Here is a 26,614-nt window from a genome sequence, read left to right on the forward strand (position 1 = left end):
TTTTTTACACCAGTACCTTTGGTTGTATTATAGTTAGATGTCCTATCACAGTCCTTTTGGATCATTGGCTAAGATCAGGGGCTGGTGTATGTAAAGAGGTGCATCAAATGGAATTTGTATTGATTGCTAAACCACAGAGTTTTAAGAGTCTCCTCTGTTCTCAATCCTGCTTCATTCCCCACCTGTGGAATTGCTCATGAGCACAGCTGTGCTTGCATCAAGAGCTTTTGCAGTGATTGAAACCATGGCATTATGCTGAAGGTAAGAGTGGGTCAGAGATGTTATTGCTAATTATCACAATTATGAACTAATGATAGACCAGTCACTGGTACAAAGAATTGCTTTCATTAATGTGAAGCAAATGTAGCTGGTGGTGCAGTGTTTTGGCAACAAGAGGAGTGCTTTGGAACCCAGTTGCTGTCACAGACTTGAAAGCAAAGGACTCAGCTGAAAAGGAGAATGTAAAAGGTTTAAAGTGATTGCAGTAGTACTGTTCTCTTATGTATCAGACTCTGCACTTAAATTAGCAGTGCAGTCACAAATCTGGACCAAGCATTTAGCATGATCACTCAGCATCAGAGAATGCATAGTGAAAGAAAAGAGAGATTTTAATGGGAAAACATTGTCACAAAAAGGTAACTCTGCTTCATCACCTGGAATAGAGTGGGATTGCGTGTGCTGAAAAGGATCTGGTGCATTCCTGCATGCCACTGGTGATGTCAGAGAGTGGACAGGAGGAAATCATTCCTGAGACTGTCCCAGGAGGGAAAAGAAGGCAGCACTTCCTTGCCTGTGCAGGAAGCAGCTCTCCTGCTGCTGAGAGGGAGCCTTTACAGTTTACCTGATTTGTGTGTGCACATGTGATGCCCTAAATTGAGTCCTGTGCAGCAGAGGGGGTTTTGCATCTCTTGTGATTTCCAGATCACACATGGCTGTGCATGGGTTAATAATTTAAGTAAACTGCCCACCAGCTCAGCCTGAGATCTAATGTAAACTGCAAAATTGCCTGTGACAAAGGTTCAATAGATAAACTTTCCTCCTTGGTGACATCTTTACAGCCTATTGCTTGAATGCTCTTCTTTAACTGTGTGTAGGTGGCTGTGTAATTGGAAGTTTCTGTTGATGAAATGGAGGCTTCTAGTTTAGTGCCTCTTTCTTTAAACTAACAATGCCAGCACAGCTGATAGGAATGAAAAAAGAAGCCATGAAAGGCAGCAAACAGGCTTTAAATACTCCAGGGAAGCAGATCTGGAGAAAAAGAAGCCAGGCTGCGATCACTGCAGTACCTGTTAGCTTCAAGAACAACTTTACTCCTGGACTCTTCTGGTTCCCCACACAGAAAAGTTTTGCCTAATAGCCACCTTCCACACCTGTCATCACAAAGGAAGAGAAGGGAAAACACCACTTTGAATGTCAGAACAGTTATGTTGCATAAGAATTACTGACTGGCATTTTTATTTATTATGAAATGTTCAAGACACTGTAAAACAATCCCTAGTTGCTAAGATAATCACAACTGGCCTTGCAAAGGGTAACTTGGCACTCTGGGTAAATTTTCCTTGTGAGATGTCTTGTCCCGTGGTGCAGGATAGGGCTTCTCTAAGGCTGACAAGAGCAGGAATGCTTGGGAGGCTTTGGTGGGGGCCGTGGCTGCGCCGCCGTTCTTGCAGTTGGAGTTATAAGCAGAGAAATAGTTCATCCTGTAGAGCTCTGCTCGGCTCTTGCAGCAGCCAAGCTTGCTCATCAGCAGGAAGAAATCCCTCCGAAAGGCTTTGGTGAAAATGGCGTAGAGGAAGGGGTTAGCGCAGGAGTTGACGGGGTAAAATAAAACCAGCAGGATCTTGGAGTTGGTCACCGTGATGAGAGGAACCTTGAAGGCAGCAGATATGGCAAAAAAGGAGATGGGGGCCATGCAGGTGAAATCTGTGAAGATCAGTATTGCCATTCTCTTGGCGACCTTGGTGTCTTTATTGGCGGCCACCAGCTCTGGGTTCTGCACGGCGATGTAAATCTTGATGTAGCAAGCACAAATGACAACGAAGGCGACGACATTGAGCACCAAGATGAGCAGGATGTAGGCTTGGGACAGGCCCGTTTCGATATCCATGGGCAAACAGATGCTGACCTTCATGTAGCTGCTGACCCCGAAGAGAGGCAGCAGGGCTATCCCGATGGAGAAGAGCCATCCCCCGAGCATGATGGGCACGGCGTGGCGCAGGCGCAGCTTGCGGTCCAGCTGCATGGCGTAGGTGATGGTGTGCCAGCGCTCCAGCGTGATCACCGTCAGCGTGTACACCGACAGCTCGCTGGCAAACACCGTGAAGAAGCCGGCCGTGCTGCAGCCGCCGCCCGTCTGCCAGTCGATGGCGTGGTTGTAGTACTGCCCGCTGGTCTGCGCGTCCACCGAGGCGATGAGCAGCAGGTACAGCCCCATGCAGAAGTCGGCGAACGAGAGGTTGCACATGAGGAAGCGAGGGACGGTGAGCTTGTAGTGGCTGGTCAGCAGAACGAGGAGCACAGTGAAATTGCCGGCGATGGCCAGGATGTTGATGAACCAGATCAGCACCCTGAGGAAGCTGTAGCCCAGGATGTCTTCGCAGGGGTTGAAGGCGTCTGGTTCCGGGGTGCACGTGAGGACTTTGGGCTGGCAGAAGTCGTACTCAAAGTCAAAGCCGGCCATTTCGCTGTCGTCGAAAATAGTTGAGTAGCTGTAGGGAGAGCTCTCATAATCTGTTCCAAAGGAGTGCGTCTTCCTCTCTGCTGACCACAGCAATGTGCTGTTGGAGTCATCGCTGTAACCATGAAAAAACCGCCCCCCAAACAGAAGTGAGTTATTTGTTACATGCCACTTGCGTTCTTTTGCAAAAGACAAGAGATAAGAGTTGTTCTAAAACAGTGACTTCCTCCATGTGTTTCTACAGGGTGTTTACAAATAATGAAGCCTTGTAAGGATGCTTTGTGTTTGGGAAGCAGCCTTGGAGAGCAGCAGGGGTCACAGTCCTATCCACAGAAATGCTCTCTTATACAACTTGCTTATTTGTAAGTACTTCACTTTCACTGCTTTGTGGAGGAGCCATGGTTCTCATGCTGCTGGTCAGCTGCAGTCCAAGCTACAGCAATATCTGGGCTGATGGATTTCAGGTTTGATGCACAGAGGTTTCACAGGCAGTTGTAGAAGCCATAATAACATAACCTATGGATTTTAACTGTGCACCTTTGCTCCCCTTAGGAAAGACACTTAGCAAACAAATTCCTGAGACTGTGTATGGCTTGGGAGGTGCTGAGGAATTTGCTGTTTGCAGTATTTTAGGGCAAGGAGTAGAAATGCATGGTTAACTAAATCACACTGATAGCTAGGAATTTATTAAATTTAGGCTGCATGCAATGCCTAATTAAAAATGTTGTCGGTTTTTAAGGACTTCTAAAATCTCTAGGTCAGCAAGAGTGTGGTGATAAGCCTGCCAAAGAAGATATGTGTTAAAAGTAAACACTGTCTTTTCTGGCACTTCCCTGCCATAACAGGTGCCCATTTCCCAACTTCCAAATCATCCTGACTGTGAGTGTTTGGTGGGCAAACACTCAGTCTGCAGTTTGAGACCTGGAAAATATCTCTATTGAGGACAACTCTTGAGAAAACTGGTAGCTTTAGGATAATTTAAATACATGCTTAAGTTTCCACATCTACTGAAGAATGTCCATTAAATGATATTTCTGGAACAGCGTCTTAACTGGCAAATGAAATTGAGCTGCTTTTCAGCTATTCCTGTGGGGCAAATAATGTCCCAAACTTGTTATCCTTACTTCTCTCTGTATATGGAAAACTGCATTTACTTGCCTGGTTCAAACTGGAAAAGCAGGGAATACTTTTGACTCTATTTACTTATAAAAATGATTGCGATTTTCTGAGAGGCTGTGTGAATGTGCTGCTATGTGGAAGCTGGATTTTTATGTTTTTTTTTTTGCTTTTTGTTTTTTTACTAGTAAGAATTCAGGACTTTCAGATGATTTCTGCTGTGGTTCTGCAGCCATTCAGCCCATGAACCATAACCTTATTTTCACTTGCTTATTATAATGCCTGCTCATTGCTGGGAGAATTGCTGGGATTGGGATTTGCCAAAGCAAAAAGCTTCAGGAGCCAATAGGCTGGGCAGACTATTTAATGCGCAGCAGGAGTGCAACAGATGCTAATCCAAAACAAGCAGACAGATAAAACCAAATGGCCAAAACCAAGTGTAGGAGGCCTCACCAACCAGCAAACAAGATAATGTCCAAGGAAGTAATTATCCCAATGAATCAATCACATCTCAGCTGTATTTAGCCATTGGGATTTTGTGACCATAACCTTGTTTCTTCTAGACTTTAGAATGCTTTGACGCCACGTCGGGGCTGCTAAGAAGTCCCAAGGTCTCCCATGTAGCTGCAGAGGGATGAAGAATAGCAAATCTTTAAACTTCTCCCTTAAAACCTGGGTTAGAGCCTGTGCCATCCAGCACAGCCAACACAACAGTTCTGATATTAGCTTTTCTCATTGTCACACTGAGCATTGTCAAGCAAAACTGATGATATGAAAAGACTTGTTTAGACGGAATAAACCACTGGCACGGGGTCATCACACTTCTAGCTCAGGGACTCCATTCTACCATGGAAAACTATTGATATGCAGAGTTTGAGTTATCCTTTCTATAGCCAAAAAAAAAAGTTAACAATAACAGCTCTTCTTTGAATCAGACCAATAACAGCATTTATTTCAGGGAATGGAAAGTCTCCATGTAGGCCACTAACTTCTGTAAATATTTAATCATAATTTTGAAATCCTTTCTGAATTCAGAAGACAAACTGGAATGAGAAATCTTGTGAAATCATGAGGGTTTTTTATTCCCCTTTCATTTTGAAAATCCAAATCTTGGTTTAATGATAGTAAAATTACCACTGTGCAACTTGTAGAGGTGACTGAATTGGCAGGCAAAGACCTGCTTAGTAAAAAACATGTGAACAGGAGAAAGGGGAGGAGGTCTGTATTTGCTATTTCCATCATTTCTATGCAGAGAGGTACTTACAGCATTTCGTTAGTCGGTCTCCTCATGGTGTTTTCACACTCCTTGGAGAAGTTGTCAAAAATGGAAAACAACAAATTCTGTCTGCAAGAAGGATGAGAAGGAAGTTAAGTTTCAGGCTGGATTTTGGCCAAAGCCTTGTCTTCTCTGCAAGTGATCTTCAGAGACACGTAAGGTAAGCCAGCGCTGGCCTCAAGGCAGCACAAATGTTCCTGCAGACATCTGGAAGTGGGAAGGAGAAGCCTTCAAATGCTGTGAAAATAGGCTGTGTCAGGATGTGTAAGGTGTGTAAGGATGGTCTTTCAGCTTGGCTATTGTGTAGGATGTAGTTTTTTTATAGTGGAATAACTTGAACTTGAATTAAGTGGTGTGTTTTGAAATATTGCATTGAAGTGGGCCAGATTCTCCACCAGGATGAATGGAAGCAGTTAGGCTGGCTTTTGGAGAAATGCCTGTTCACAGCTGCTGGGAAACTGGCATGATACAGAACCCCAGAATGGGTCAGGTTGGAAGGGACCATGGTGAGGCATCTGGTCCAACCTCCCTGTGTCACCCTAGAGCACATTCCAGACAGTTCTGGAATATCTCCAGTGAGGGAGACTCCACACCCTCTCCATGCAATCTGTTCCAGTGCTTGGTCACCTGCACTGAAGGAAGTTCTTCCTCCTATTCAGATGGAGCTTCCTGCGCATCAGTTCCTGCCTGTTGCCTCTTGTCCCATTGCCCAGCACCACTGAGCAGAGCCTGGTCCATCCCCTTGACACTCACCCTTCAGATACTGACAGACATTGATGAGGTTCCCTCTCAGCCCTCTCTCCTCGGGGTTGAACAGCCCCAGCTCCCTCAGCCTTTCCTCATAAGAGAGGTTCTCAGACCCTTCATCATCTTTGTAGCCCTCCTCTGGACCTGCTCCAGGAGTTCCACATCTCTCTCATCCTGAGGATCCCAGAACTGGGCACATCACTCCAGATTGGCCTCTCCAGGGCTGAGCAGAGGGTCAGGATCCCCTCCCTGCCCTGCTGGCACTGCAGTTCCTAATGCACCATTGGCCTTCTTGGCCACAAGGACACACTGCTGGCTCAGGGACGGGTCCCTGGGTCCTCTGCAGAGCTGTTTTCCAGCAGCTCAGCCCCAAGCCCATGCCTGGTGCATGGGGTGAACCTTCCCCAGGTGATTATTTTAAAAGCTGTCTGGGATCTGGAGGTAGACTTTGCATGCTTGAAGTAAAACAGTTTGAATAGTACAAGTTGAAAGGTGATACATTTACCAAAATCTCTGGTTTTGAGCCTTTGAAAGTACTCTACCAGTATGAATGGAAATGGCTTTGTCTCACCTCATTGCTGATGCCCCTGGTAGGGGAGCAGTAATTTCTTGATTTGCATGGGATTTCCTCCCCAGCAATTTATTAAGAAAACAGTCACTTAATATAAATATAAGAAAGTGACTTACTAAGGCACGTCTGTTTTTATAGGCCATGCCCATGCTTCAAAGTCAAGCACCCAAAAAAAAATAGAGTATCAGAAATGTAGTTATCTTTATCAGAATAAATACCCTTTTTCTCTGCCAGAGTTGTTCCTACATTTAATACACTCAGAGATGTGATCTGTGACAGAATCAGTTCATTAGCAATGGAAATGCTTAACAGTAGAATCTTTGTTCTGTTCGTGCAGAATCAAGAACTCCTTAGTAAAATGAGGTGGGCAGAGAAAGCACAGATTAACCCCTAATTTTACCCTAAAGAATTGGAATGTACTCCTGCCTTTCCAGGACATCCCTGAAGTGGAGGCAGGGGGATGACACTGATCAGGCCTCCCACAACTGCCTGCTCAGTCATTGCTGGCCTTCATTTGAGATGGATGAGAACAAGGCACCTCCATGGCTCAAACTAAACCCATTTGGAATTGCCTTGGCTGCCTGAAGCCAACTGGGGCTTAGTTTCTTTGAACCATAAATGCTGAAAAATGAGCTCCTGTTATCTTGGGTTAACTGCCCCAAGTTTGTGGATGCAAAGCTCTCCCTGTGCCACAGTTTCCAGCTGTGGGGAGAACAATACTGTCTATTACTTGAAATGGTTGGAACTAAACTGTGTAGTCTCTCTCTGTGGGCTTGGGGCAGGCATTAAATTTTGGTGGGTAATTGAAAGCTTGCCCTTTCTACTGTGTCATCATATCACCTGTATTAATTAAGCTAAGGGCTTCAGGGGTTTAATTTTTTTTTAATTAGGGCAATGTGCTATTGATAAAAGTTTGTTTTCTGTATGCGAGTAGGCTTTTAATTGAGATACCAAGAAAAACGTAAGCTTTAAACAAGCTTAGAATAATGTTTCTGCTGGCAGATCCGGGGCACAGGATGGGATCCATTTCTGCTCTAAAATAAATGGACATAATTTTCCTGGCCTTAGCAGAGATTTGCTGTTTCCTGCAAGGCCTTGCAATGCACCACAGTTTCCCTGTAACAGAAATAAAGATGATCAAAGCATTTGAGCTGAATAAAGCAGAATTGCCATTTTGGAACTTCTGAAGCACTGCAGTACCATAATGTGCTGTTTGGACTTACCTTTCTGTCCTTAGATTTCGAAAAGCGCAGCAGTGGCTGGGATATGTTAGGACAGCTTCCAGAAGACTGCTGAATTTATCCAGTGGTGGCAGCCTCTTTAATGAGTAAGATGAGGTTGCATTTAAGACCTGAATGGCCTCAAGCCCATAACTAGGCAGGGACTCCAGTGCTGTTGAAGAAATATCCCTGCAAAACAAAGAGAGCATTCACTTTTCATCCCTGCAAAAATGCCACCAAAGCATGAACAGTAGACAACAGCAACTGGTTTTTTCATAAAGGTTCAGATCAGCTTCAGCACCTGATGCCCAGCTCAGAGACATGGTCTGTGAACTACAGAGCAGCAGGGTAAGAGCATCCCTGTGGCTCAGCAGCTCCAGCCAGGCAAGGAGCTCCCTTGGTCCTGGGGAAACTGAAACCCACCACTCCAGGGGCTGTGTCCTGACCTTTCCATTGGAAATTCATGCATGGAGTGACAGATGTCTCTTTAAGCCAGAGACACTGAGAGAAGAAGGTGGGCAATAGTGACTCTCCAGCCAGCTGACAGGTAGGCTCTGAAAGGCTGTTCTAGGTGCTTTAATTAATTGGATATTAATTAAAACCTCAAAATGTTGTCATTCTTGCCAACACAAACTTAAGGAGTTTAGCTTACAGTAACTTCAGAGGGGCTGTTAGTGTGAAAAATGTCCATTAGGACATTAAACAAAGGAAAAAAAGGCACAATTCTGAAAGTGATGTCAGTAATGCCATGTTCCATAAAGCACCAATAAAAGGCACAAAAAAGGCATTTGCAGCACAAAGTGCTATTTACAGAAGCACACTGTGTTTTATTGCCAGGGCAGCCCTCCAGTAAGTCCTTGATTAATAAATCATGAGGATGATAATAACGAGTTTTATTCAGCATGAATTTACAGCGTGCAATCAACTGATTCTCTTTTATAAACAAGTTCTAAACCTATATATTGCCAAAACATGTCCATCCTACCAAAGGGCAAGTTAGTTAACAATGTCAGAATATAAGATACAGGATCAGGAGGATCTGACACAAATAAAGCAAAAACCACAATGTCTAATAGGTGGAGATCAATGCCAACACTAGAACTGTTATGTGTTGTGTTAACTCCTTTCACTCTCTAATTTCATTGCATCTCCTTGCCATGTTTCCACTTTGTACACAGACGGTAAGAGATCAAATCTCCCTCCAGACCTGAAGCCTGTGTTTGCTGTGGTGACACAGCCCTGGTGGCACAGAGCAGTTCCCACAGGACACTCAGGTCATGGAGCTGTGGACACTTACAGGACATCTGGCCCTGTTGCCCCTCTCAGGGCATCGTTGTGGATCCGCCTGAGGTTCTTGTTGTCCTTCAGGATCCTGTGGAAACAAAAATGAACTCTCTTTACATCTGTGTTTTAAAAATCTCTTTTTAGGTTTCTTCTTCACACCTTTTTCCATTCTTTCTCCCACCACAGCAGTGGTTGTTGCACTGTCTGGCTGGGGAGTGCTTGTATTTCCCATGTGACCTTTACTTCCTCTGATGCCATCAGATCATTATCATCTACACTTAAATGTGATAAATTCCAAACTCTTCTGACTTAAACCAGTAATAACCAGGCTGGTTCTTTCACTACAGTAGCAAATACACATTTTGCCCAAACCAACACACTAGTCCCCCAGCATGTGAGAGGGATTAAAAACTATTGATGATTCCAGATATAAACTGTAGATTAGTCTGGGCTACTGTTTCAAGTTCTACACTAATTTATGAAATTTTCTTAAGAATTACAAGCTTTTCTCACAAAAGCTGTAGTTTTTTAAGGGATGTTGTTTCAGGAAAAGCAGTGAGAGCTGCAGGATTAACAAATGAGTCACAAAGACACTGAAAGATGCAGTTTTCTCACGGGTATTGGGAAACAGAAGACACAGCCAGTTAAAGTGAAGGAAGAGCCTCTGACTATTTAAATTCTTATTTACTGTGTAAATTACAGAGGATGGATAGCATACTCACAGTTCATTCAGCTTTGTCCCATTGAAGGCATGGCTGTGGATATCTTCAAATCCATTTTTATACAGCTTGCTGGAGATTAAATAAACATAAGGGAAAAAGATTTGGAAAAGGTGAGGTTACATTTTGTACTACAAGTTTCAAACCTCGGTGCTGCATTCATTTTAATGATTAGAGTCTCTACTTATAAAGAATGAAGGTAATATAGCTCTTAAATTAAGAAAGGTGCAGATTAAATTCTCTAAGCTCCTTCCTGCTTAGCTGCTGAAGAGAACTTCTGCTGGGGCACAGATCTTCCACCTGCTGAGGGGCTCAGCTGTGCCTACCTGGGACTGAGATCCAGAAACAAGGCATTAGTCCCGATAAGCTCCTGGCACACAGACAACACCCTGGAGGCAGGAGACCTGGATTTTGTGGAGTCAGCAGCCGCAGGTGGAAGACTGCAAGGCTGAGGGAGGTGTCAGGTGGAAAGCAACTCTAAAGGAGGGAGCTGCTGGATTGCAGATCCTGTATGGATGGACAAATCTGCCAAGGGACAGCTTTGCAGAGAGGCAGGGGTGAGCTGTGCACCATCCAGCAGGCAGCGAGTAATCAGCTTCTCCAAGGTGCTGCTGCCAGGCTTGATTTGTGCTGTGGGAGCCTTGGTGTCCCCTGCACAGCGACACTGGATGCCATCCTGCTTCCTGATTCCTTACCCTGGGGCCAGATACCTAAAGCCTGAGCTCTGCTACACCTCAGCTCTTTTCCTTCAGCAGGAGATGTGACCTATGTGACCTATTTGTGATATTAAGTTCATGTATCCAATAGAAATTCAATACCGTCACGCGTATTTATTACTTTTTCTTTAATGTTAAGCCCTATTAGAAAACTTGGAACTGCTTATGAAGCAAACAATATTTTTGTGGCTTTTCCACTTGCTTTTGGGACAGCACAAACTGGCCCTGTGAAACCAAGTGCTCAAGTGTAGGGAGCACCTGGCTCCACTTGATAGATGGTATCTACCTCAGCACAACGCTGAAATTAGTAATAGCCCTAAAGACCATGACAATATGTGGGATCAATTTCCCAATCCACAAGAAGCATTAACTGCTGGAAAGGCTAAATTAGCTATTTGCAGTGCAAAGTATGACTGCAGGGTGACTTTACACCTCCATAGATTACTTGTGTTCCACCAGACCATGCTGTAGCAGGAGGAATTACTCCCCCTAATTACAGCTAACAACATGGGGTGGAGTTAACACGGAGCTCTACAATTAGGAAGCTGCTGATAAGATAATTCTTTTCTTCTTGTGGTGAGCTCCCAGTCACAAAAGGATGGGAGAAAAATAACTCTTGGCTGTTTCCTGACTCAGACTCCCTCCCATTTAATACACTTTAGGGTTACAGTAAAGACTTTAAGCACCTTTCTCCATCTCTTTTATGTTCATTTTCTTGCACCATTAGCAGAATAATAATTTTTCTGGAGTTATTTTGAGAACTTGCTGGGAGGAAAGAGGCTCATAAGGTGAAATGATGCACTAATCCAAGCAATTGCTCCTCTTTAGCATCGTGTAGGAGTAGCATTCAGTCACATTTATGCCCAGCTCCTCTCTCCTTTCCAGAAGGTATTGGTCAATACAGAAAATCTGGGATAAAATTACTGTCATATCAGCCTGATGAAGAGCCCATCAGCTGCAGTTCTTGCAGCTCCTTTGCAGGTGCAAATACCCCTGGAGTTTTGGGCAGGGTTCCTGTTGGATGTGAGCTGGAGCCTGGCTCCCAAAGCTGGGCCTGTGGCTACCACACCTGCTGCTGCTCTCTATGGCTCACAGGGTCCTTCCTTTGGAAACCCAAAATTTGGCCAAATCCTGCCAAGAGGCTCAGCTTGTGATTTCTTGTCTCCCAGCACTACTTTGTGGAAGTTTTCCTGAAGCCAAGTGAGCTGTGAAATCCATACAGAGTTCCAGAGGACATTACACCTTGGCTTTCTGCTGCTTTCTGCCTTCCTCAGGTGGGGCATCTCATAGCATCAAACCCACCCACCTCAAAGGGGGCTGGAACAAGGAACCCACTGCTGGCTAAAAGGAATCTTGAGTGTGGAGATTTACAGGGATCTTATAGGAAAGTAAGCTGAGGCAAAAGAAATCAGGGTAAGAAGCAGCAGCCATAGTTTGTACCAATTTATTCTGTGTCTTCATCCCTCCTTTTCAGAGGAATCCTGTGCAGCTGGAGCTGAGCTCCCCCAGACTGCTTGGTCCCTGAAAGCACTGTTTCAAGAAACCACATCCCTGAGGTAAGAACAGAGACTTTGGCCTCCAGTGCAGTTTTTGTAGTTTATATCTTGGTGATGGTATTTTTAAAAACAACATTGCATGGAAGATGAAGATTTAGATCTCTGGTCCTATTTCCTTTCCTAAATAAAACTCTGCTCTTCATCTTGAAGAACATACCTATGTTTCTTAGGCATTTAAAATTCAGCACACAATACATATTTATTTTTTATGGGGCTTAATGTCAAGATTTTCATGAAGTCAACCCACTTTCCTCAAGCAGAAGTGTTATCCTCACAGAAGGAGCTGGAGCTAGGATTATTTTACTCACAGAGTCAGTGATTCATTGTTCATCCCTTGGAAAGCATTTTGTGGTATAATTGTCATACGCAAGTTATCACAGAGCTCCCTTTGGAAGGAAAGAAAAAAGGAGTTTTTGTCAGTGTCTCAGGAGCAGGATGGAAAACACAGCTGGGTTAGCATGGGTCTCTACTTACAAAATAAAATGAGCTTCCATTGAGAAGATCTGTGTCAGGTCTGGAAATTGTCTTATTCCAGTGTTACAAATGCTCCTAGAGAAAAGCATAATTCCTATTTATAGAAGGAAATATTACCAGAGTGGATGCAACAAGAAGCTGACTTGGTAGGTGTAAGTTTAACAGTGCTTTAAAAACTGACTGACAAATCTAATTTTTAAAGTAGGCTCCAAAGGTATTTGTAAGACCTGTAAAAATCAAGTTTTCAGAATTCTCAGTGTCCTAGAGGAGCAGCATATGTTCTCACTACATTAAGCATGAGAGAGAGATTTTAGTCACATCTTCTGTTTAGTACTCTGTTAAAATGCAAGCTTTATTCTAGAAATAAGCACTTATCAGAACTACTTTGCAGAATTCTTTTTTGTCCATCACTGCCGTGCCCTTGTACACTGAAAGACCTCACTACTGGCTAACTCGAGGTTAAAGCTGTTGTAAACAATGTATGAACCTCTAGGATGCTGTAATGCATGAAAAACCTTTCTCCTTACACTCCTTAATTTGATTTGTCTACTCCTTTGGAGAAAAGAATAAATAGAGCAAACAGAAAAGGAATAGAACTCTTTCTTACAAGTATTTTAGCCTTGGAAGATTTCTGAACGCTCCGTCCTCAATGTGCAACAGATTTTTTGTGTTCAGGATTAATCTGCAGTGAGGGAAAAAAATTTCAGTATTATAATCAATATAAATTTGGGAGGACCTGAGTTGTGCTTGTAATTTACTTTCTCAGAAAACAGCCTGAAAATGTGCTATTTTTTGAGGGTGCATTTTGAGACACTGTTGGTAAGAAAAACAGCCTGCAATTTTTAGGCAGCCAGCAAAAGATCTCACTGCCTGAATTCTCATGGCTCTCTGAGCTGGTCTGGCTTGCATATCCTGGTCACTGGTGGGAGTTGGCATTTTAAGCTTGGACCTGAGGGTGTGAGTGTGCCTGGTCCTTGCTCCACAATCAGACCCCTTCAAATCATTCCTCACTTCCATTACATTGCTGATGCTCTTCCTAGCCAGGAAAGGCAGTTCCTCAGATAGTTTAGCCTCTTAGGAGCTCCATGGCCTTCCTTAGAGCAGTGGTTGGTAGAAGTAGATCAGCAGAAACTGGGAGAGAAATGTATGAGAAATCCTATTTGCTAGTGGTCACCTAAAAACCAGACAGATCTCCTAATCATGGAGCATTTCCAGCAGCTGAACTATCTGGAAAAGCTCTGTTTGCCCTAAAGGCCAATAACTGAAGGCCAGCTCCTTCCCAGCCCATTACAAAATACAAAGGTTTTAGCATATGAAATGGTAAAAAAAGTTGAAATCCAAGGATGCCATTGAGCTCACTACCCTGATCATCCATTGAATGTGGACTTGAGTGCAGCTTGGGACATCAAGCCCTTGTAATGTGAGTCCTGCACTGCTCTCAAGATTCAAGGAGGTTTTTTTGCCAGCTTCCTATAGCTCTTGAATGGCCTTGCTTAGCTTTTGGGTTTTGGAAGACAGGCATAAGACAAGCTATGCATAAACTGTAGGTGAATGCATGGGGTCAAACCTTTCATTCCTTCCCTAAGCACACCACTGATTCTAGTGGAAGCTGGACTCAGTCAGAGGTTGAGTAATCTGCATCCCTTGCTTGTGTGAGTGACTGGCTTCAGTGATGTTCACATATGAAAGAAAAAAGAGATGAATTTGTCCTTAGTTGCACAATTTTCAGCCACTCACTGGTCATGCTGTGCGAAAAAGGCAGTAATGAGATATTGAATCAGATTTAGAGTTTCCAATTCCACTAAATATTTCAGAGCATTCTCCTACTCGTTGCTCGTTGCTTTTAACTCTCTCTCTCAGATGCCTGTGCTATGAGGTCAAGTTTAAAATCAGTGCATGTTCTGTTTGAGTAATATTTTAGTGCTGCACAGAAGAGCTATGCATACTAAGCAGCTGCATTTAAATAATGTAGGGCTTTGAAAACGGCATCTTCAAAAAGAAAGATTTTTCTCATCTGTTGTCATCTCAAATTATTTCCCCACTTAGAAAACCTGATAGTGGCAGAGCTCCCCTCCTGCCACTGAGCTCACAGAAAGCAGTGGGACTCTGTGCAGGGATGTCTCTAGATCTCCAAGGCCAGGCCTTACAGAGTGCTCACTGTTTTACACAGGACTTTGGAGAGAAATTTTCTCATACACATCTCAGTCAAAGCCAATCAAAGTCACAGAGACAGATCTGGTTCAGGAATACTTCTCTGCAGCCTGTGTACTCCTTGGTGATCCGAAACCGCAGCGTGGATGCCTTTTTTTAACTGGTGCTCACATTTCAGACAAGGAGGGGAGGCTGTCAAAGGCACTCGCTTCTATTCTCTCCAGGGAGTCGCTCTGAGAGATTTCACTACAATGAAAACAGCAGACATAAAGCAACACATTACCAGAAAAGACCCCAGAAATTGGCTTTCCACTTTGGATTTCCTTCCTTTATGCACATTTGTTCAACCCCTCCTGTCAGTCTTGTCTGTGCCTCACCTCAGATATCCTGGCAGGCCCTGCCAGTGGGGTTTGGGAGAGGACCAGCCTTTTTCTGTCTTGGCAAAAGGGAAAGCCAACCCTTAGGAATAAGGGCCACTGTTAAGAGCCAATTTCCATTTCCTCAGTAAATTACAGGTGAGTTAGAGACTGAGGGCCAGAGCAAATGTAAGCAGAGTGAGCCCAAACCTTGTGAGCCTTTTCCTCCCTCCCATTTTTGGTTCTGCTTAGTGAATTTATTTGTGGGGTGAGGACATGGATAACATTCCCAGTGCTTCATGTTATTATCAAGTCAGAGCTATGGTCCTCTCATCCACAGGTGTAGAAACACACAGATATGGATTCAGCACACTTCATGAGCAAAGTTTGGATTTAAATGCCATTTTCATTACATGTGTGCAAACTGAAAGGAAGTGGCTCTTTTCATCCTGACACAGACAAACATGACAGTATTTGGTGGCACTCTGGGATTGTGATGTACAGATGCTCCTGTTCCACATGTGTACTCAAGATTAATCAATACTGACATAGAAAAACAAAACCAATTTATTAGATGCTTGCTAAATGCTCTAATGTTTTATTAATTCTAAAAGGAGCAAAGCAGAAACAAAGTTTCATTGAAAATTTTGCTTTTTAATTTTTCCAATTATTTATTATTAATTAAAATTTTCCAATGACAGCCTAAAGGGAAGATTCTGAAAGCTTCCAAGCAGAGAACTGGTGAACAAGTTGATAAGTTGCTCCTTTTCCAGGTGAGCATAAATGAAGGATGGCAAATGAGTTTTCCAATAAAGAATGTCAGCCTAGAAGCTTCCAGAAGTTATGAATTGATGACCTGCAGAGCTAACAAGCCTGAAAAGATTGTTTAGCATCTTTGAGATGTACATTCATTTTATGATGGTTAGGATCTAATAGGCTATGCAAAACTGAGTCCTGAAAGTAAATTGTGTACATTGATGCATATATAAGGGAAAGTTTTTCAAAATTTCTCAACAGAATTGGCTAGAAGGGCACAGAAAGCAAACCTAAAATTATACACTCTCAATAAAAAAATATTTTCCAAACAACTAGACTGTGTTTACATCATCAGAGTCAGCATTGTCACAGTCCTGAGTGTTAGCTTAATTCAACTGCAATTATGAGAAGACAACTCTATTGGTGATACAAAATCACTTAGACTAGAATAATTTCTGTATTTCATTTGTGGTGGCAAAGGGGGATGCACACTAGAAATCACACAGTTATTGTGTATGTGTGTCTTAAAGAATTATCGAAGATCTTTTTCATCATCATAAATTCAGTGAGAATGTTATTTTTGGTATTGCATCAGTAAATTATAAATAAAAGATGGATGTGGAATAAGTGGCCTGATTCACAGGCTAGGTGGAGTCAGTGCCTGCTCACAGAACTTTTTTGAGGTCTGAAACATGGTTCTTCCATGGGATCCTCCCTGTGAGCCACAGTTTTTCCATTTACATATGTTGGAATGACTTAGGGCATGAGAATAATTTAGCATCTTTCAGAGAGTGATGTGTTGCCAAATAGCTTATTCATAGATTTATAATTATAAAATATGCATTTTTCAAAGCAGCACTAAATCTCAATAAAATGATGAAGTGTTATGCAAACTAACTTCATAAAAATACATTGATTTCCACACAGTAACTTTGGAGAGATTCATTAAAAGCACACAAAAAGATCAATTAAATTCCTGTTATGGAAGGGATGATGTCCAAGAACAAAGCATTCTTGATGGAGACTATGACGTGTACAGTTTGAGAAAGCGCAGCCTCAAATCATGCAGGTAGGAGAAATTTTGTAGATGTAAGTTTGTCTCCAGTGTGAAAATGATTAAGTTCTTATTAAACATTGAGGTGCAAGTGGATGCAAGAATACAGCACCACTGGATTCTGCTTTAATACTGTATTGCTATTGGATCTGTGCAGCAGAGAATAACAAAAAGTGCACCTTGAAAAGAAAGCAGCATCTTCTGTGCTGCTGCTTAAGTTCTGGGGGAGGTCATTCCCCTGCTCTTCACTGCACTGCTGTGTCATCAACTTTGTCCTTTAGAGGCCACTCAATGCAGACAAAATAAAAAATAGAAAATAATGGAGACTCAAGCATGCCATTTCAGCTGGAATAACAGCAGAAATGAGGGCAGGAGGGGTGAGAAGAGCCTTATGGTCTGAATCCTTGATGGAAAACGGGTACAATGCTGAGGGTCAAGAAGCAGCGCAGACCCGGTGAGCAAAATTACAGCACTTGCAAACTGAAAGATCAAAGGAAGGGCTCAATCCTACTGATCCTCTGCCAAGCTTATCTCTCACTGCAAAATGCTGAAGAAATGCCTTATTTGGGTCTTCTGCAAATGCATAATGTGCCATGGCTGTCACTGCAGAGGTGTTTGATGATAGAAATCTATCTCCTCTGCTAATCAAATGCTTCTCTCATCAGTTACTAAGCTGTATCCAGTTCTCTCTGACATGATTAATATTTCATTATTTGATCTCTAAACAGCTGTTAAAAATCACACATTTTCAAAGGATCTTTTGTGTACTGTTTACATGAAAAGGAATGCTATGTTTATCCTTCCCCTGTGGTTTTATTTCATCAATAGAGTGTATTAGCATTTTTACATTATTATGAAAAGGATTATTTAAAAAAGAAATTAAGGAAAAGCCTATGGAAAATATTGACAACTTACATGATGAAGGCATCTTGAAGTCCTTCAAATGCATGTGATGGGATTACTTTTACAGGGAGATGAGTAAATGATCTGAAAAAAAAAAAAAGAGGAGAGGGAAGAAAGGGTTATAAAGCATGGGTTTCTTTGCTTATAATTGTACCATTTTGGAGGGAGAAAACCAATAAAGCATAATGCCACTTTACTTTTCTCACAGTTCTCTGTACCTCTGGTGCCAGATCCATTTGGCATTGATCTCAGTTAAATGGAATTCAAAAGATATTGGGTCAGTTCCTCAACAGCATAAATTTGAGAGTAATCATCAGATCAATAATAATCATAACCTGTTAAGTAAATTTATAGCCTGATGAAAGTAGGCTGCTGCATTCACAGTTAAAGGAAGCTACAGGCTATTTAAAGTTAGATGCTCAGAACAAGTGGCTTTCATATAAAGCTTTCTCTATTAAAACAGTATCTTTATGTTGGCTGCACCATGTTCTCCTCCCAGCAATATCCCTGTAATGTTGCAGTGTGGCATCACGAATGTGGCTGTGCACAAAGTGTAGAAGAACTTCAAATCAGGCTAGTATAAAGGAATTATTTTTTTAAATAAATTGCATCAGTGTGGTTAGTTGATTCTGCATTTTAAATTTAATTTTTCAGTTTCTCTGATTGAGAAATTAACAATGAAGTGGGAGGCAGAAGCACATTTTACCATCCTCCGCATCTGAACCACAGTCTTTTACCAGCCAATTTATCTATCCATGACCACATTCTCCCTGATAACAACCATAGGAAAATATTTAACATATTTCAAAATGTTATCTCTGTGAAAACAGATAATTGCTCCATTTTGCTTTAGAATGACAAATATCAGAGACATTTGTTTCCCATCCTTAAACTCACCCCCTCAAGGCTTTTTGACTGAAATGTTTTCATGCTATTCACATAGCCTGCTTTTTTTTCCCATTGTTATTATAATCTTTTATATGAAAAAATATGTTTATTGTTGGCAATATGTATGTTAAATGTTCATCAAGTTTTATATATATAAATATATTTTACATATAATATATAATATATATAATATATATAATTATATATTTCTATATATTTTGCATAAAATATAAATTTTATATATTTTAAATTATAATTTTAAATATATAATTTTATATATTTTATGTAATTATATATTTTTTATATATATTTAAAAACATGTCATACCTACACATTAGAAAGGCAGACTGTATACATACTGTGTCTAGGGGTTACAAATCTGGATGTACCAAGGAGCCTGGAAGTCACTTCCTAGCTATGTTCCAAAAAGTCTGTATGATTTGGGGCAAATAATTTAGTTCCTTTGGACCTTGTCTCCCTGTCAGTAAACTGGAAATAACAATGCTTCCCTACCTAACAAGGATATATAAGTTTGTGATTTGGTCATACCTTTCTCCAGATTGATGCTGGCATGTTTTGCTCTGTGTGAGGTTTGGCTAAATCAGGAATGAAGCTAAGTCATGCAGCTTGAAGAATGTATTTTTTCTCTGAAGGGCAGAGACAGGTAGAAGTAATCTGCTGTAGGTTTTAACACTCTGAGCCAAAAGGAAAAGAACTTCAGGAAGAAGCAAAAAGAAGAAGCTGAGAAATTCCTGCTCTATAACCCTATAAGTGCACCATCAGCTCAGGAACAAAGGAAATGGAAATGTGACTGAAGGTGCAAAAAATAAAACCAAATCTTGACTTTCAATTACATCAGGCCATGAGCCTACTGCCTCCCTGTGACATGCTGCTGAGCAGGGTGCTGGTTGTAATGGATGTAGAACAAGTGGCAGGTGATGATCCTCAAGGATCATCGTTGGAGTAACAGGTGATGATCCTCAAGGTCCTTTCCAACCCAAACCATTCTATGATTCTGTGAATATTCACTGAACAACCCCAGCTCTCTCAGCCTGTTTCTTCAGGAGAGGTGCTCCAGCCCACTGAGCATTTCTGTGGCCTCCTCTGGATTTGTTCCAGCAGGTCCACATCCTTCTTGTGCTGGAAGCCCTTGAGCTGGGTGCAGCTCTCCAGGTGGGTTCCCACAAGAGCAGAGTAAAGGGGAGAATCCCCTCCCTTTCCCTGCTGCTTTGGATGCAGCCCAAAATACCACAGGCTTTCTGGGCTGCCAGCACACATTGATGGCTCATGTCCAACCTCTCCCCCACCAGCACCCCCAAATCCCTCCCAGGGCTGCTCTCAATCCATTCTCTGTATTTGTGTTTGGGATTGCCCTGGCCCACAGGCAGGGCCTTGCCCTTGGCCTTGCTGAGCTCCCTGAGGTTTGCAGCCTCAAGGCCTCGAGCCTCTCCCACCTCTCAAGGTCCCTCCTCCCCTCCAGCGTGCTGATCCCACCACACGGCTCAGGGACATCCCCAAACCTGCTGAGAATGAGCTCTGTCCCACCCAGCATGCTGCCAGCAAAGGTGTAAATCAGAGCTGGTCCGAGTGTGACCCCTGAGGAGTGTCAATTGTCCTGCTCTCCACTCAGACATTGAGCCATTGACCAGCTCAGAGTGCAATCACTTATCCACCAAGTGTCCCACCCATCAAACCCATCTCTCTCCAACTTCAACACAAGGATGTCATGCAGGCCAGTGTCAAATGCTTTGCACAAGTAGGCTTTTTATCACCACCACTGCTGTAACCCCATCCTAGAAGGCTATCCAATTTGTCAGGCATAAGATTTGCCCTTAATGAAGCCACATTGGCTGTCACCAATCACCTCCTTATCTTCCATGTGCCTTTGCATGGCTTCCAGGAGGATCTGCTCCAGGATCTTGCCAGGCATGAAGGTGAGACTGAGTGGCATGTATTTCTTTGGGTATTCCTTATTTCCCTCTGTAAAAATGGGGGTTATGTTTTCTCTTTTCTTAATTCCATCAGGGTGTCAGCTTTCCTAACCTGATCCTGTCTGCTTAATTTTTCTGTGTTCCTCCCAGGCTACCTGTACCTGCTTCCACCTTCTTCCCTTCTTTTTGTGTTTGAGTTTGTCCAGGAGTTCCTTGTTCATCCATGCAGGCCTCCTGGTGATTTGCCTGACTTCCTCTTTCTTGGGATGTATCACTCCTGAGCTTGGAGTCTGATCTGGAGCTCTGTTGGGCCCCTTTTCCCTCCAGGAAAAGGGCTTTATTCCCTGGGACTCTGCCAAGCAGGTGCCTGAAAGGACCAAAGGCTGCTGCAGTCAGGGGTGATGAGCTTGCTGTGTGCTCTCCTCACTGTCCTAAGATCCTCAAAACCATTTATGGTCCTGAGAGCCAAGGCTGCCCTTGGGCTTCACATTCCCCACCAGCCCCTCCTTGTTGGTGGGAACAAGGCCCACACTGCACCTCTCCTCCTTGGCTCCTCTATCACATGGAGACAGAAGTTACCATCAAAGGATTCCAGGAACCTCTTGGATTGCTTATGTCCTGCTGTGGTTGAAGTGCCCCTTGAGAACCAGGACTTGTGAATGTAAGGCTGTTGCTCTCTGTTTGCAGATGTCTCATCTGCTCTGTCTTCCTGGTGGGGTGGCCTGTTCACATTTCTTTCTGACAGCACTCAGATTGTGAAACTCAGATATGGCCATTCAGCTTTTGGCAAAAAATGTTTTTACAAAGCTTCTATACATCTAACTTGCCCACACTGCTGGCCTGACTTCTGTAGCTCATGAAAGGATGGAGGCATCCATCTTTTATACAAGTTGCCTGCACTGTTTTGAAGACTTCTGTTGAAGGATAAATATTTGCACTTTTAAGAAAATCTGGAAAGTTTCTTTCATATCTAATGCATCATGACTTTTATGCTTGTACTCATTACTGTCATTCAGAGCTGACAATGCTGCAGCTCCACAGAATTGCAGGACTTCTCATCCTTGGAAAAAGACAGAAAGAAGTGGAGCCAGACTTCCTGGCATTCAGCAGCCCTTGGCATTTCTGTCTTATCAAGATTGGTTTTCAAGGTACATAATTCTAGGCAGTGAGGTTTGAAATGGCCAAGCTAAATGTATGTAAGGCTATCCAGGAGCATTTGGAAAGACAGGAACTGCCACCACATGGACTTGAGCTCCAAGAAAAGCTTTTGAGAGCTCTGGATGCCCCAAGAGCTCAGGACCTCTCCAGTCCTGCTGAGGAGTCATCAAAGGCCAAGCCCACTCACACCACTGGAGGAAATTGCTGTGTTACAGAAGTGACCTTTTGCAAAATGTATTTAGTTAAACTGATTAATAATAACAATAATAACATAAAAAGCACAGGCCCAATAGCAAGAGGTGTGAATGAATTTTTGTAGCTGGGTTGGTTGTTATATTTTAATATGTCTATTTTATAGGATTACTTGTATTTTTAATGCCCAAAAGGTGAACACATAAGGTAGACTGCTGTTGGAAAGCATTTAATTCTTTAGCATCCCTAAGCTTGGGAGGATTGGGAATATTGATTGAAACTATGGCTGAAAAAGCACTATTTTCCTAGGATTTGTATCAGCTTCTGGGGGGCAGTGTAAAGGGTTGGCATTGATTTTTAAAGGCCTGCATATTGGGCATTACCTACCTGAAATGTGAACTGTGATATCCCACAAGCGCCCAAAGTAGCATTTTTCACTAGGTGATGATGGGTCATATAATTTCCTATGGAAGACACTTTGTCCCTGAAACTGAATTCTTTTGACAATCCCAAAGAGCCAAATATGACCCCAATGAAGACATGATAGAACTGTCTACTACAGGCTTTTGCCATAAAGTTTTGTATGCGTTATTTTGTAATTTGCTGCCTAATCACATGTCACCCACCCAACTGCAGAAGCTCTGCATGCAGGGGCACACATTCAGATACAGAAAAGTGAACCTCACCAAGAAAAGTTTCTGAAGGGGCAAAAAGATCTGAAGTTATCCAATACCCATTGCTGCACAGTTGGACTTGGGTGCCTTTGCAGCTAGACTTTGCTTAAAACCTCAAAAGCAAATATGAGATTTCAAAAGAAGAAAAATAATGTTTTGTTTCAAAATATAGTGTATTAAAGATTATTTTCCTTCTGAGGACATGTAGCTGCTGTAGCCAAAGGGCATTCAAAGGTGTCTGAATAATGGAGGTTCTATAGTGTTTGTGTAATGTCCAAACTAACAGCAGGAACTTTAGAAAAAATATGGTCAATTCAGGACTGTATAAACCCCATAACTCAGCAGCCTGGCAGAAGCCAAATAATTTTGAAAAAGTTTTTTAGCAATAATGTCACATGGCAAGGATAACTTGGGTAAAGGAAAATGGCTGAAATTTCCCTATGAGGTATAAACTACAGGTGTAGCAAAGTATCAAAAATACATTTGGAAGCACAGATCATTACAGCATCAGATTTTACTCAGATCTAGCTGGAGTTACATAGTGGAGCTTATTTTCTTGACTGACCATGCAATTAAGGACTTTTCTGAGGTCTGGCACTGATGGAACGATGTGGGCAGAATGAACTGTGCTGGAACAACCTAAAGTAGCATTTTCCCCCCAGATTATTAATGCATCTGCAGCACCACACTGCAATTCCCCTGGTACATGGGAATGAGGGGTTATGAAAGGAAAAAATTAATATTCTCTTGCTTTGTCTCATGCACAGAGCTGTGCAGGGGAAGAAGAAAGCTAGGAGGACTGGGAGAGTATGGAAAGAGAGGCAGTCAGCACTAACAAAGCTCCAAAAACTATATGAATAAGAGAGAGGGGAAGATAACAGCTAAATGGATAAGAAGAAACTGGTATGAAAACCAGAGGAAGAGATGAAACAAAAGTAGAAGAGGTTGAATAACAACTAAACAAAAGAATGAGAATACATGTACACCTGTGGGGTTATTGACTACATTCATGTGTACAGCTTTGTAATTGAATGATGAATGCAAGCTTTCTATTAAAAAATAAAGAGAAATGGAATAGTATAGGTTTGGGTTCAATATAAATCAGGTTGGAAGCAGAAGGAGCTGGATATGTCTGTGAAAGACAGGGATTTTTTTAACCTCTAAGTCTAAATATTTTCTCTGTAGGCGTATCAAGCTAAATCTTGATTGAACTCTTTTCTGACTATAAAGTTGGTTTCTACAGCCAGCCTAATAGCGGGACTTTGTGTACAATCATCAGGATTAAATGTTATATTGAAGGTAGAAAGGAAATGGTTTTTTTTCTTCCTATTGTCCATTACCCAGCCCTGTTGCTCTCAGTGAGGCAGAAATGGCAGCAGCCATAAACCCATTATCTGTCCTAACATGATCACTGAGGTTGAGATGTGGTTTTTTCTTGGGGGGACAGATGGAAGAAGGAGAAATAAAAGATGAAACCAAAACAGAGCAAGAATAAAATCAGGTACGTTTAGGGCTCTTGATAACCTCTCTGGGCTTTGATGTGCATCATCCTAATAGACATGTTTAATCCATTGCCTGCTCTGCATGTGCTGTGAATACTGGGGAAGAAATGTGATGGGAGAGTCTCCTGCTCCCATGGGCTCTGCTTTCTCTGACACTAAGGTACCACAGGGAAATAGGGAGGGAACAAATCTAGGACACAGGTTTTTCTACAATCTCTGACTATGGAGGAATGGTTCACATGGCTCTAGATGAGTACAAATTAGGTTTTCTTTCTCCTATCCATTCTTGAGCTAGGGAGAAAGGGAAGAGGAGCTCAGGGTTAGTATCATCCCTAGGGAATTTCAAGAGCGAGTTAAATTTACAAACAAGTCAGATGAGAACGAAAAACACAGACTTTGTTTCCAAAAGGGTCATAATATGAAAACCCCAGCTCAATTCATGCAGAGATAACCAAGTGATCCTGGAAATGGCAACCATCCTATTGGCTGCTCCTCTAATCCCATATTTTGATGCCATGATTGTTTAGATCAGAGGTGTAACTGAGCCCATAAACAACACAACACTTGAATAACTACATATATCAATTATTTGGTCTGCTCTCCTAGACCATGATCTTGGACTATAGTGTGAGAGTGGGGAAAGGGAATGCCCATGATGCCTTGTTTTAATTTAATCCTGATTCCCAGCAAAGCATTAAGCAGAAAGTTATGATGGACCACCCTGCAGAGATCTAAACAGCTGTCAAAACTCACAGCAGCTTTTTTACTAAGAGAGGGGGAAAAGAAAATAGTGAATAACTTGTCAGTGAGCTGAACCTCAAGGAGTTGCAATGATCCCAGTGAAGAGGATTTTGATGCTTCAGGATGGAGGCAAAATTAATCACACAAACTTTGGGAGAAGAGGTTGCAAAAAGTCCAACAGAGTTGTGAAAGAAAAAAGCCAAACCCTAGAACTGACAGAACGCTTAAGTTGACTTCTCAAGACTTTAATCGGGTTTCTTCAAATGTAAGCATGCCATTACAAGGCGTTGGTTTTGGAACAGGAAAGGCAGTTTATGCCTCCGGCCGCAACGAGAGACCACAGAAAAAGCCCTGACACCTGCACCCCGTTCCTCTGTCACTGGGGCTGCCGGACGAGAAAAAGTCCCGCAAGGATGCTCGCCTCCTCCCCAGGGGAAAACTCTGCGTCCGTTTCAAACTTCGAAACTTGGAAAACTTCAGCCCCGCATCCCGCCCGCACTTCCGCGCGGCCAGGGATGCTCCAAGGGCCCAAAGGCACCGCGGTCCCCGCGTCCCGTCCCCCCCAAACCCCGTGGCGGTCCCCGTGGGTGGGAGCATCCCGCGGTACTTACGCGCGGGCGGGCGCGGGCAGCGCTCCGTGCGCGGGCGGCGGGCAGCGCAGCGCTCCGTGCGTGCAGGCGCAGCGCAGCGGGCAGCGCCCGCCCGCCGGCACCGCCAGCACCCGCAGCAGCACCAGCAGCAGCGGTGACAGCAGCTCCAGCCGGGGCACCATGGCCGGCCACGCTCGCCTCTCGCTCGCCTCCGCTCGCCCGCAGCCCCCGGGATGCGCCCCCGCCTCCTCCGCCCGCCTCCGCCCGCCCCGCGGCTGGAGCGCCGCCCGCCCGCCGCCCGCGGGGATGGGGATGCCGCGCTTCGGCCCCGGGGAACAGCCTTCCTTCCGCGGCTGCACCACATGGGAAAGTTGGCTGCTAAGCCTACAGGTGGCTGGCAGAAGCTTTCCGTGGATTTTCAGAAGTTCTGGTCCCCACAGTCTTACCTAGGAGGGACCACAAGCGACGCTGCCCGTTCCTAGGGGAAAACTCAACTCCCCAGTGCCCCCCCTGTGAAAAACGCCAATCACTTGTTTTTTAAAATTTTAAAAGTTTAATAGTAATAAAATGGTTATATAAAAAAATAGTAGTACAATTTGAGTAATAACAATTTGGACAAATTGAATTAGGAAAACATGAGCCAATAAATACAAAGAGTTACGGATGTCCGGGTACCTTTTTCTGGGCAGCACGAGCCCGAAAAAGGACACCCGTTAACAAAGGATTAACCCTTAAAAACAACAGCCTGTTGCATATACACACACCTCATACATGATGCATAAATTCCATTCAAATGCAGGATTCTGTCTGGTCATCGTCAACTTCTTCTTCCGAATTCTAGCAGCTCTTTCAAGGCAGGAAAAAGTTCGTTTCTTCTGATAAGAGGGCAATAAATTCTTTTTCTCTGAAAGATTTAGGTGTCCTGTGGCTGCTATCTCGCTGCGAGTCCTTTATTTTAAAAAAGTATCCTACATAGCATAGTTTCTATTTTAACATTTTTTATAACCTAAAGCTATATTTAACATAGTACTTAGCAGAATTAATTCAGCATTACTTTCTAACGCAACACATATAATATTAATTTTAATATTTGCGAAACGCCAATCATAAAATACATGCATTTTTCACACCTCCCTTCGTAGTGGGAAAGCTGTGAGAAGGTGTGGGCCCTGCAAGCACCCATTTATCCAGCTGTGAACGCCTTTGAGAGTTCTTGCCTGGTGGAAAATGTGCCGCATTTCCCTTAAGGGGGTAAATGATTTTAGTGCGGATACAGAAGCCTCGTTGGAGGGTGGAAGGGGTTGGGATACAAATGTCTGTGTCAAATGCTCTTTACAGCTCCATGCAAGGCCCTGTATCACT

At 43.1% G+C, this 26,614-nt stretch overlaps 1 protein-coding gene across 1 annotated transcript; it reads right to left on the reverse strand.

Annotated features, from left to right (window-relative positions):
* Window positions 1–1,453: 1,453 nt before the first annotated feature.
* LHCGR (luteinizing hormone/choriogonadotropin receptor) lies at window positions 1,454–25,259 on the reverse strand. The gene is made up of 11 exons (XM_064707197.1): window positions 25,027–25,259; window positions 17,589–17,660; window positions 14,679–14,753; window positions 12,964–13,038; window positions 12,357–12,431; window positions 12,191–12,268; window positions 9,614–9,682; window positions 8,905–8,979; window positions 7,611–7,796; window positions 5,058–5,138; window positions 1,454–2,792 (listed from the first exon to the last, which is right to left on the reverse strand). The coding sequence occupies exons 1-11, from the start codon at window positions 25,257–25,259 to the stop codon at window positions 1,511–1,513; spliced, it is 2,301 nt and encodes a 766-aa protein (XP_064563267.1). The 3' UTR covers window positions 1,454–1,510.
* Between the last annotated feature and the right edge of the window lie 1,355 nt (window positions 25,260–26,614).

The sequence above is a fragment of the Zonotrichia leucophrys genome, chromosome 3 (genome assembly GCF_028769735.1).
Source record: "Zonotrichia leucophrys gambelii isolate GWCS_2022_RI chromosome 3, RI_Zleu_2.0, whole genome shotgun sequence".
Taxonomy (NCBI): Eukaryota; Metazoa; Chordata; class Aves; order Passeriformes; family Passerellidae; genus Zonotrichia; species Zonotrichia leucophrys.

Excerpts from the sequence above, each read along its gene's own strand:
- LHCGR (XM_064707197.1), bottom strand. The coding sequence starts at position 25,259 with ATGCTCCCACCCACGGGGACCGCCACGGGGTTTGGGGGGGACGGGACG. Across the intron at positions 13,039-14,678 it reads CTCCCCTCCTTGTCTGAAAT|ATTAATCCTGAACACAAAAA; the intron begins GTGAGCACCAGT and ends CCCTCACTGCAG. Across the intron at positions 12,432-12,963 it reads CTTCCAAGGCTAAAATACTT|GAGCATTTGTAACACTGGAA; the intron begins GTAAGAAAGAGT and ends GCTTTTCTCTAG.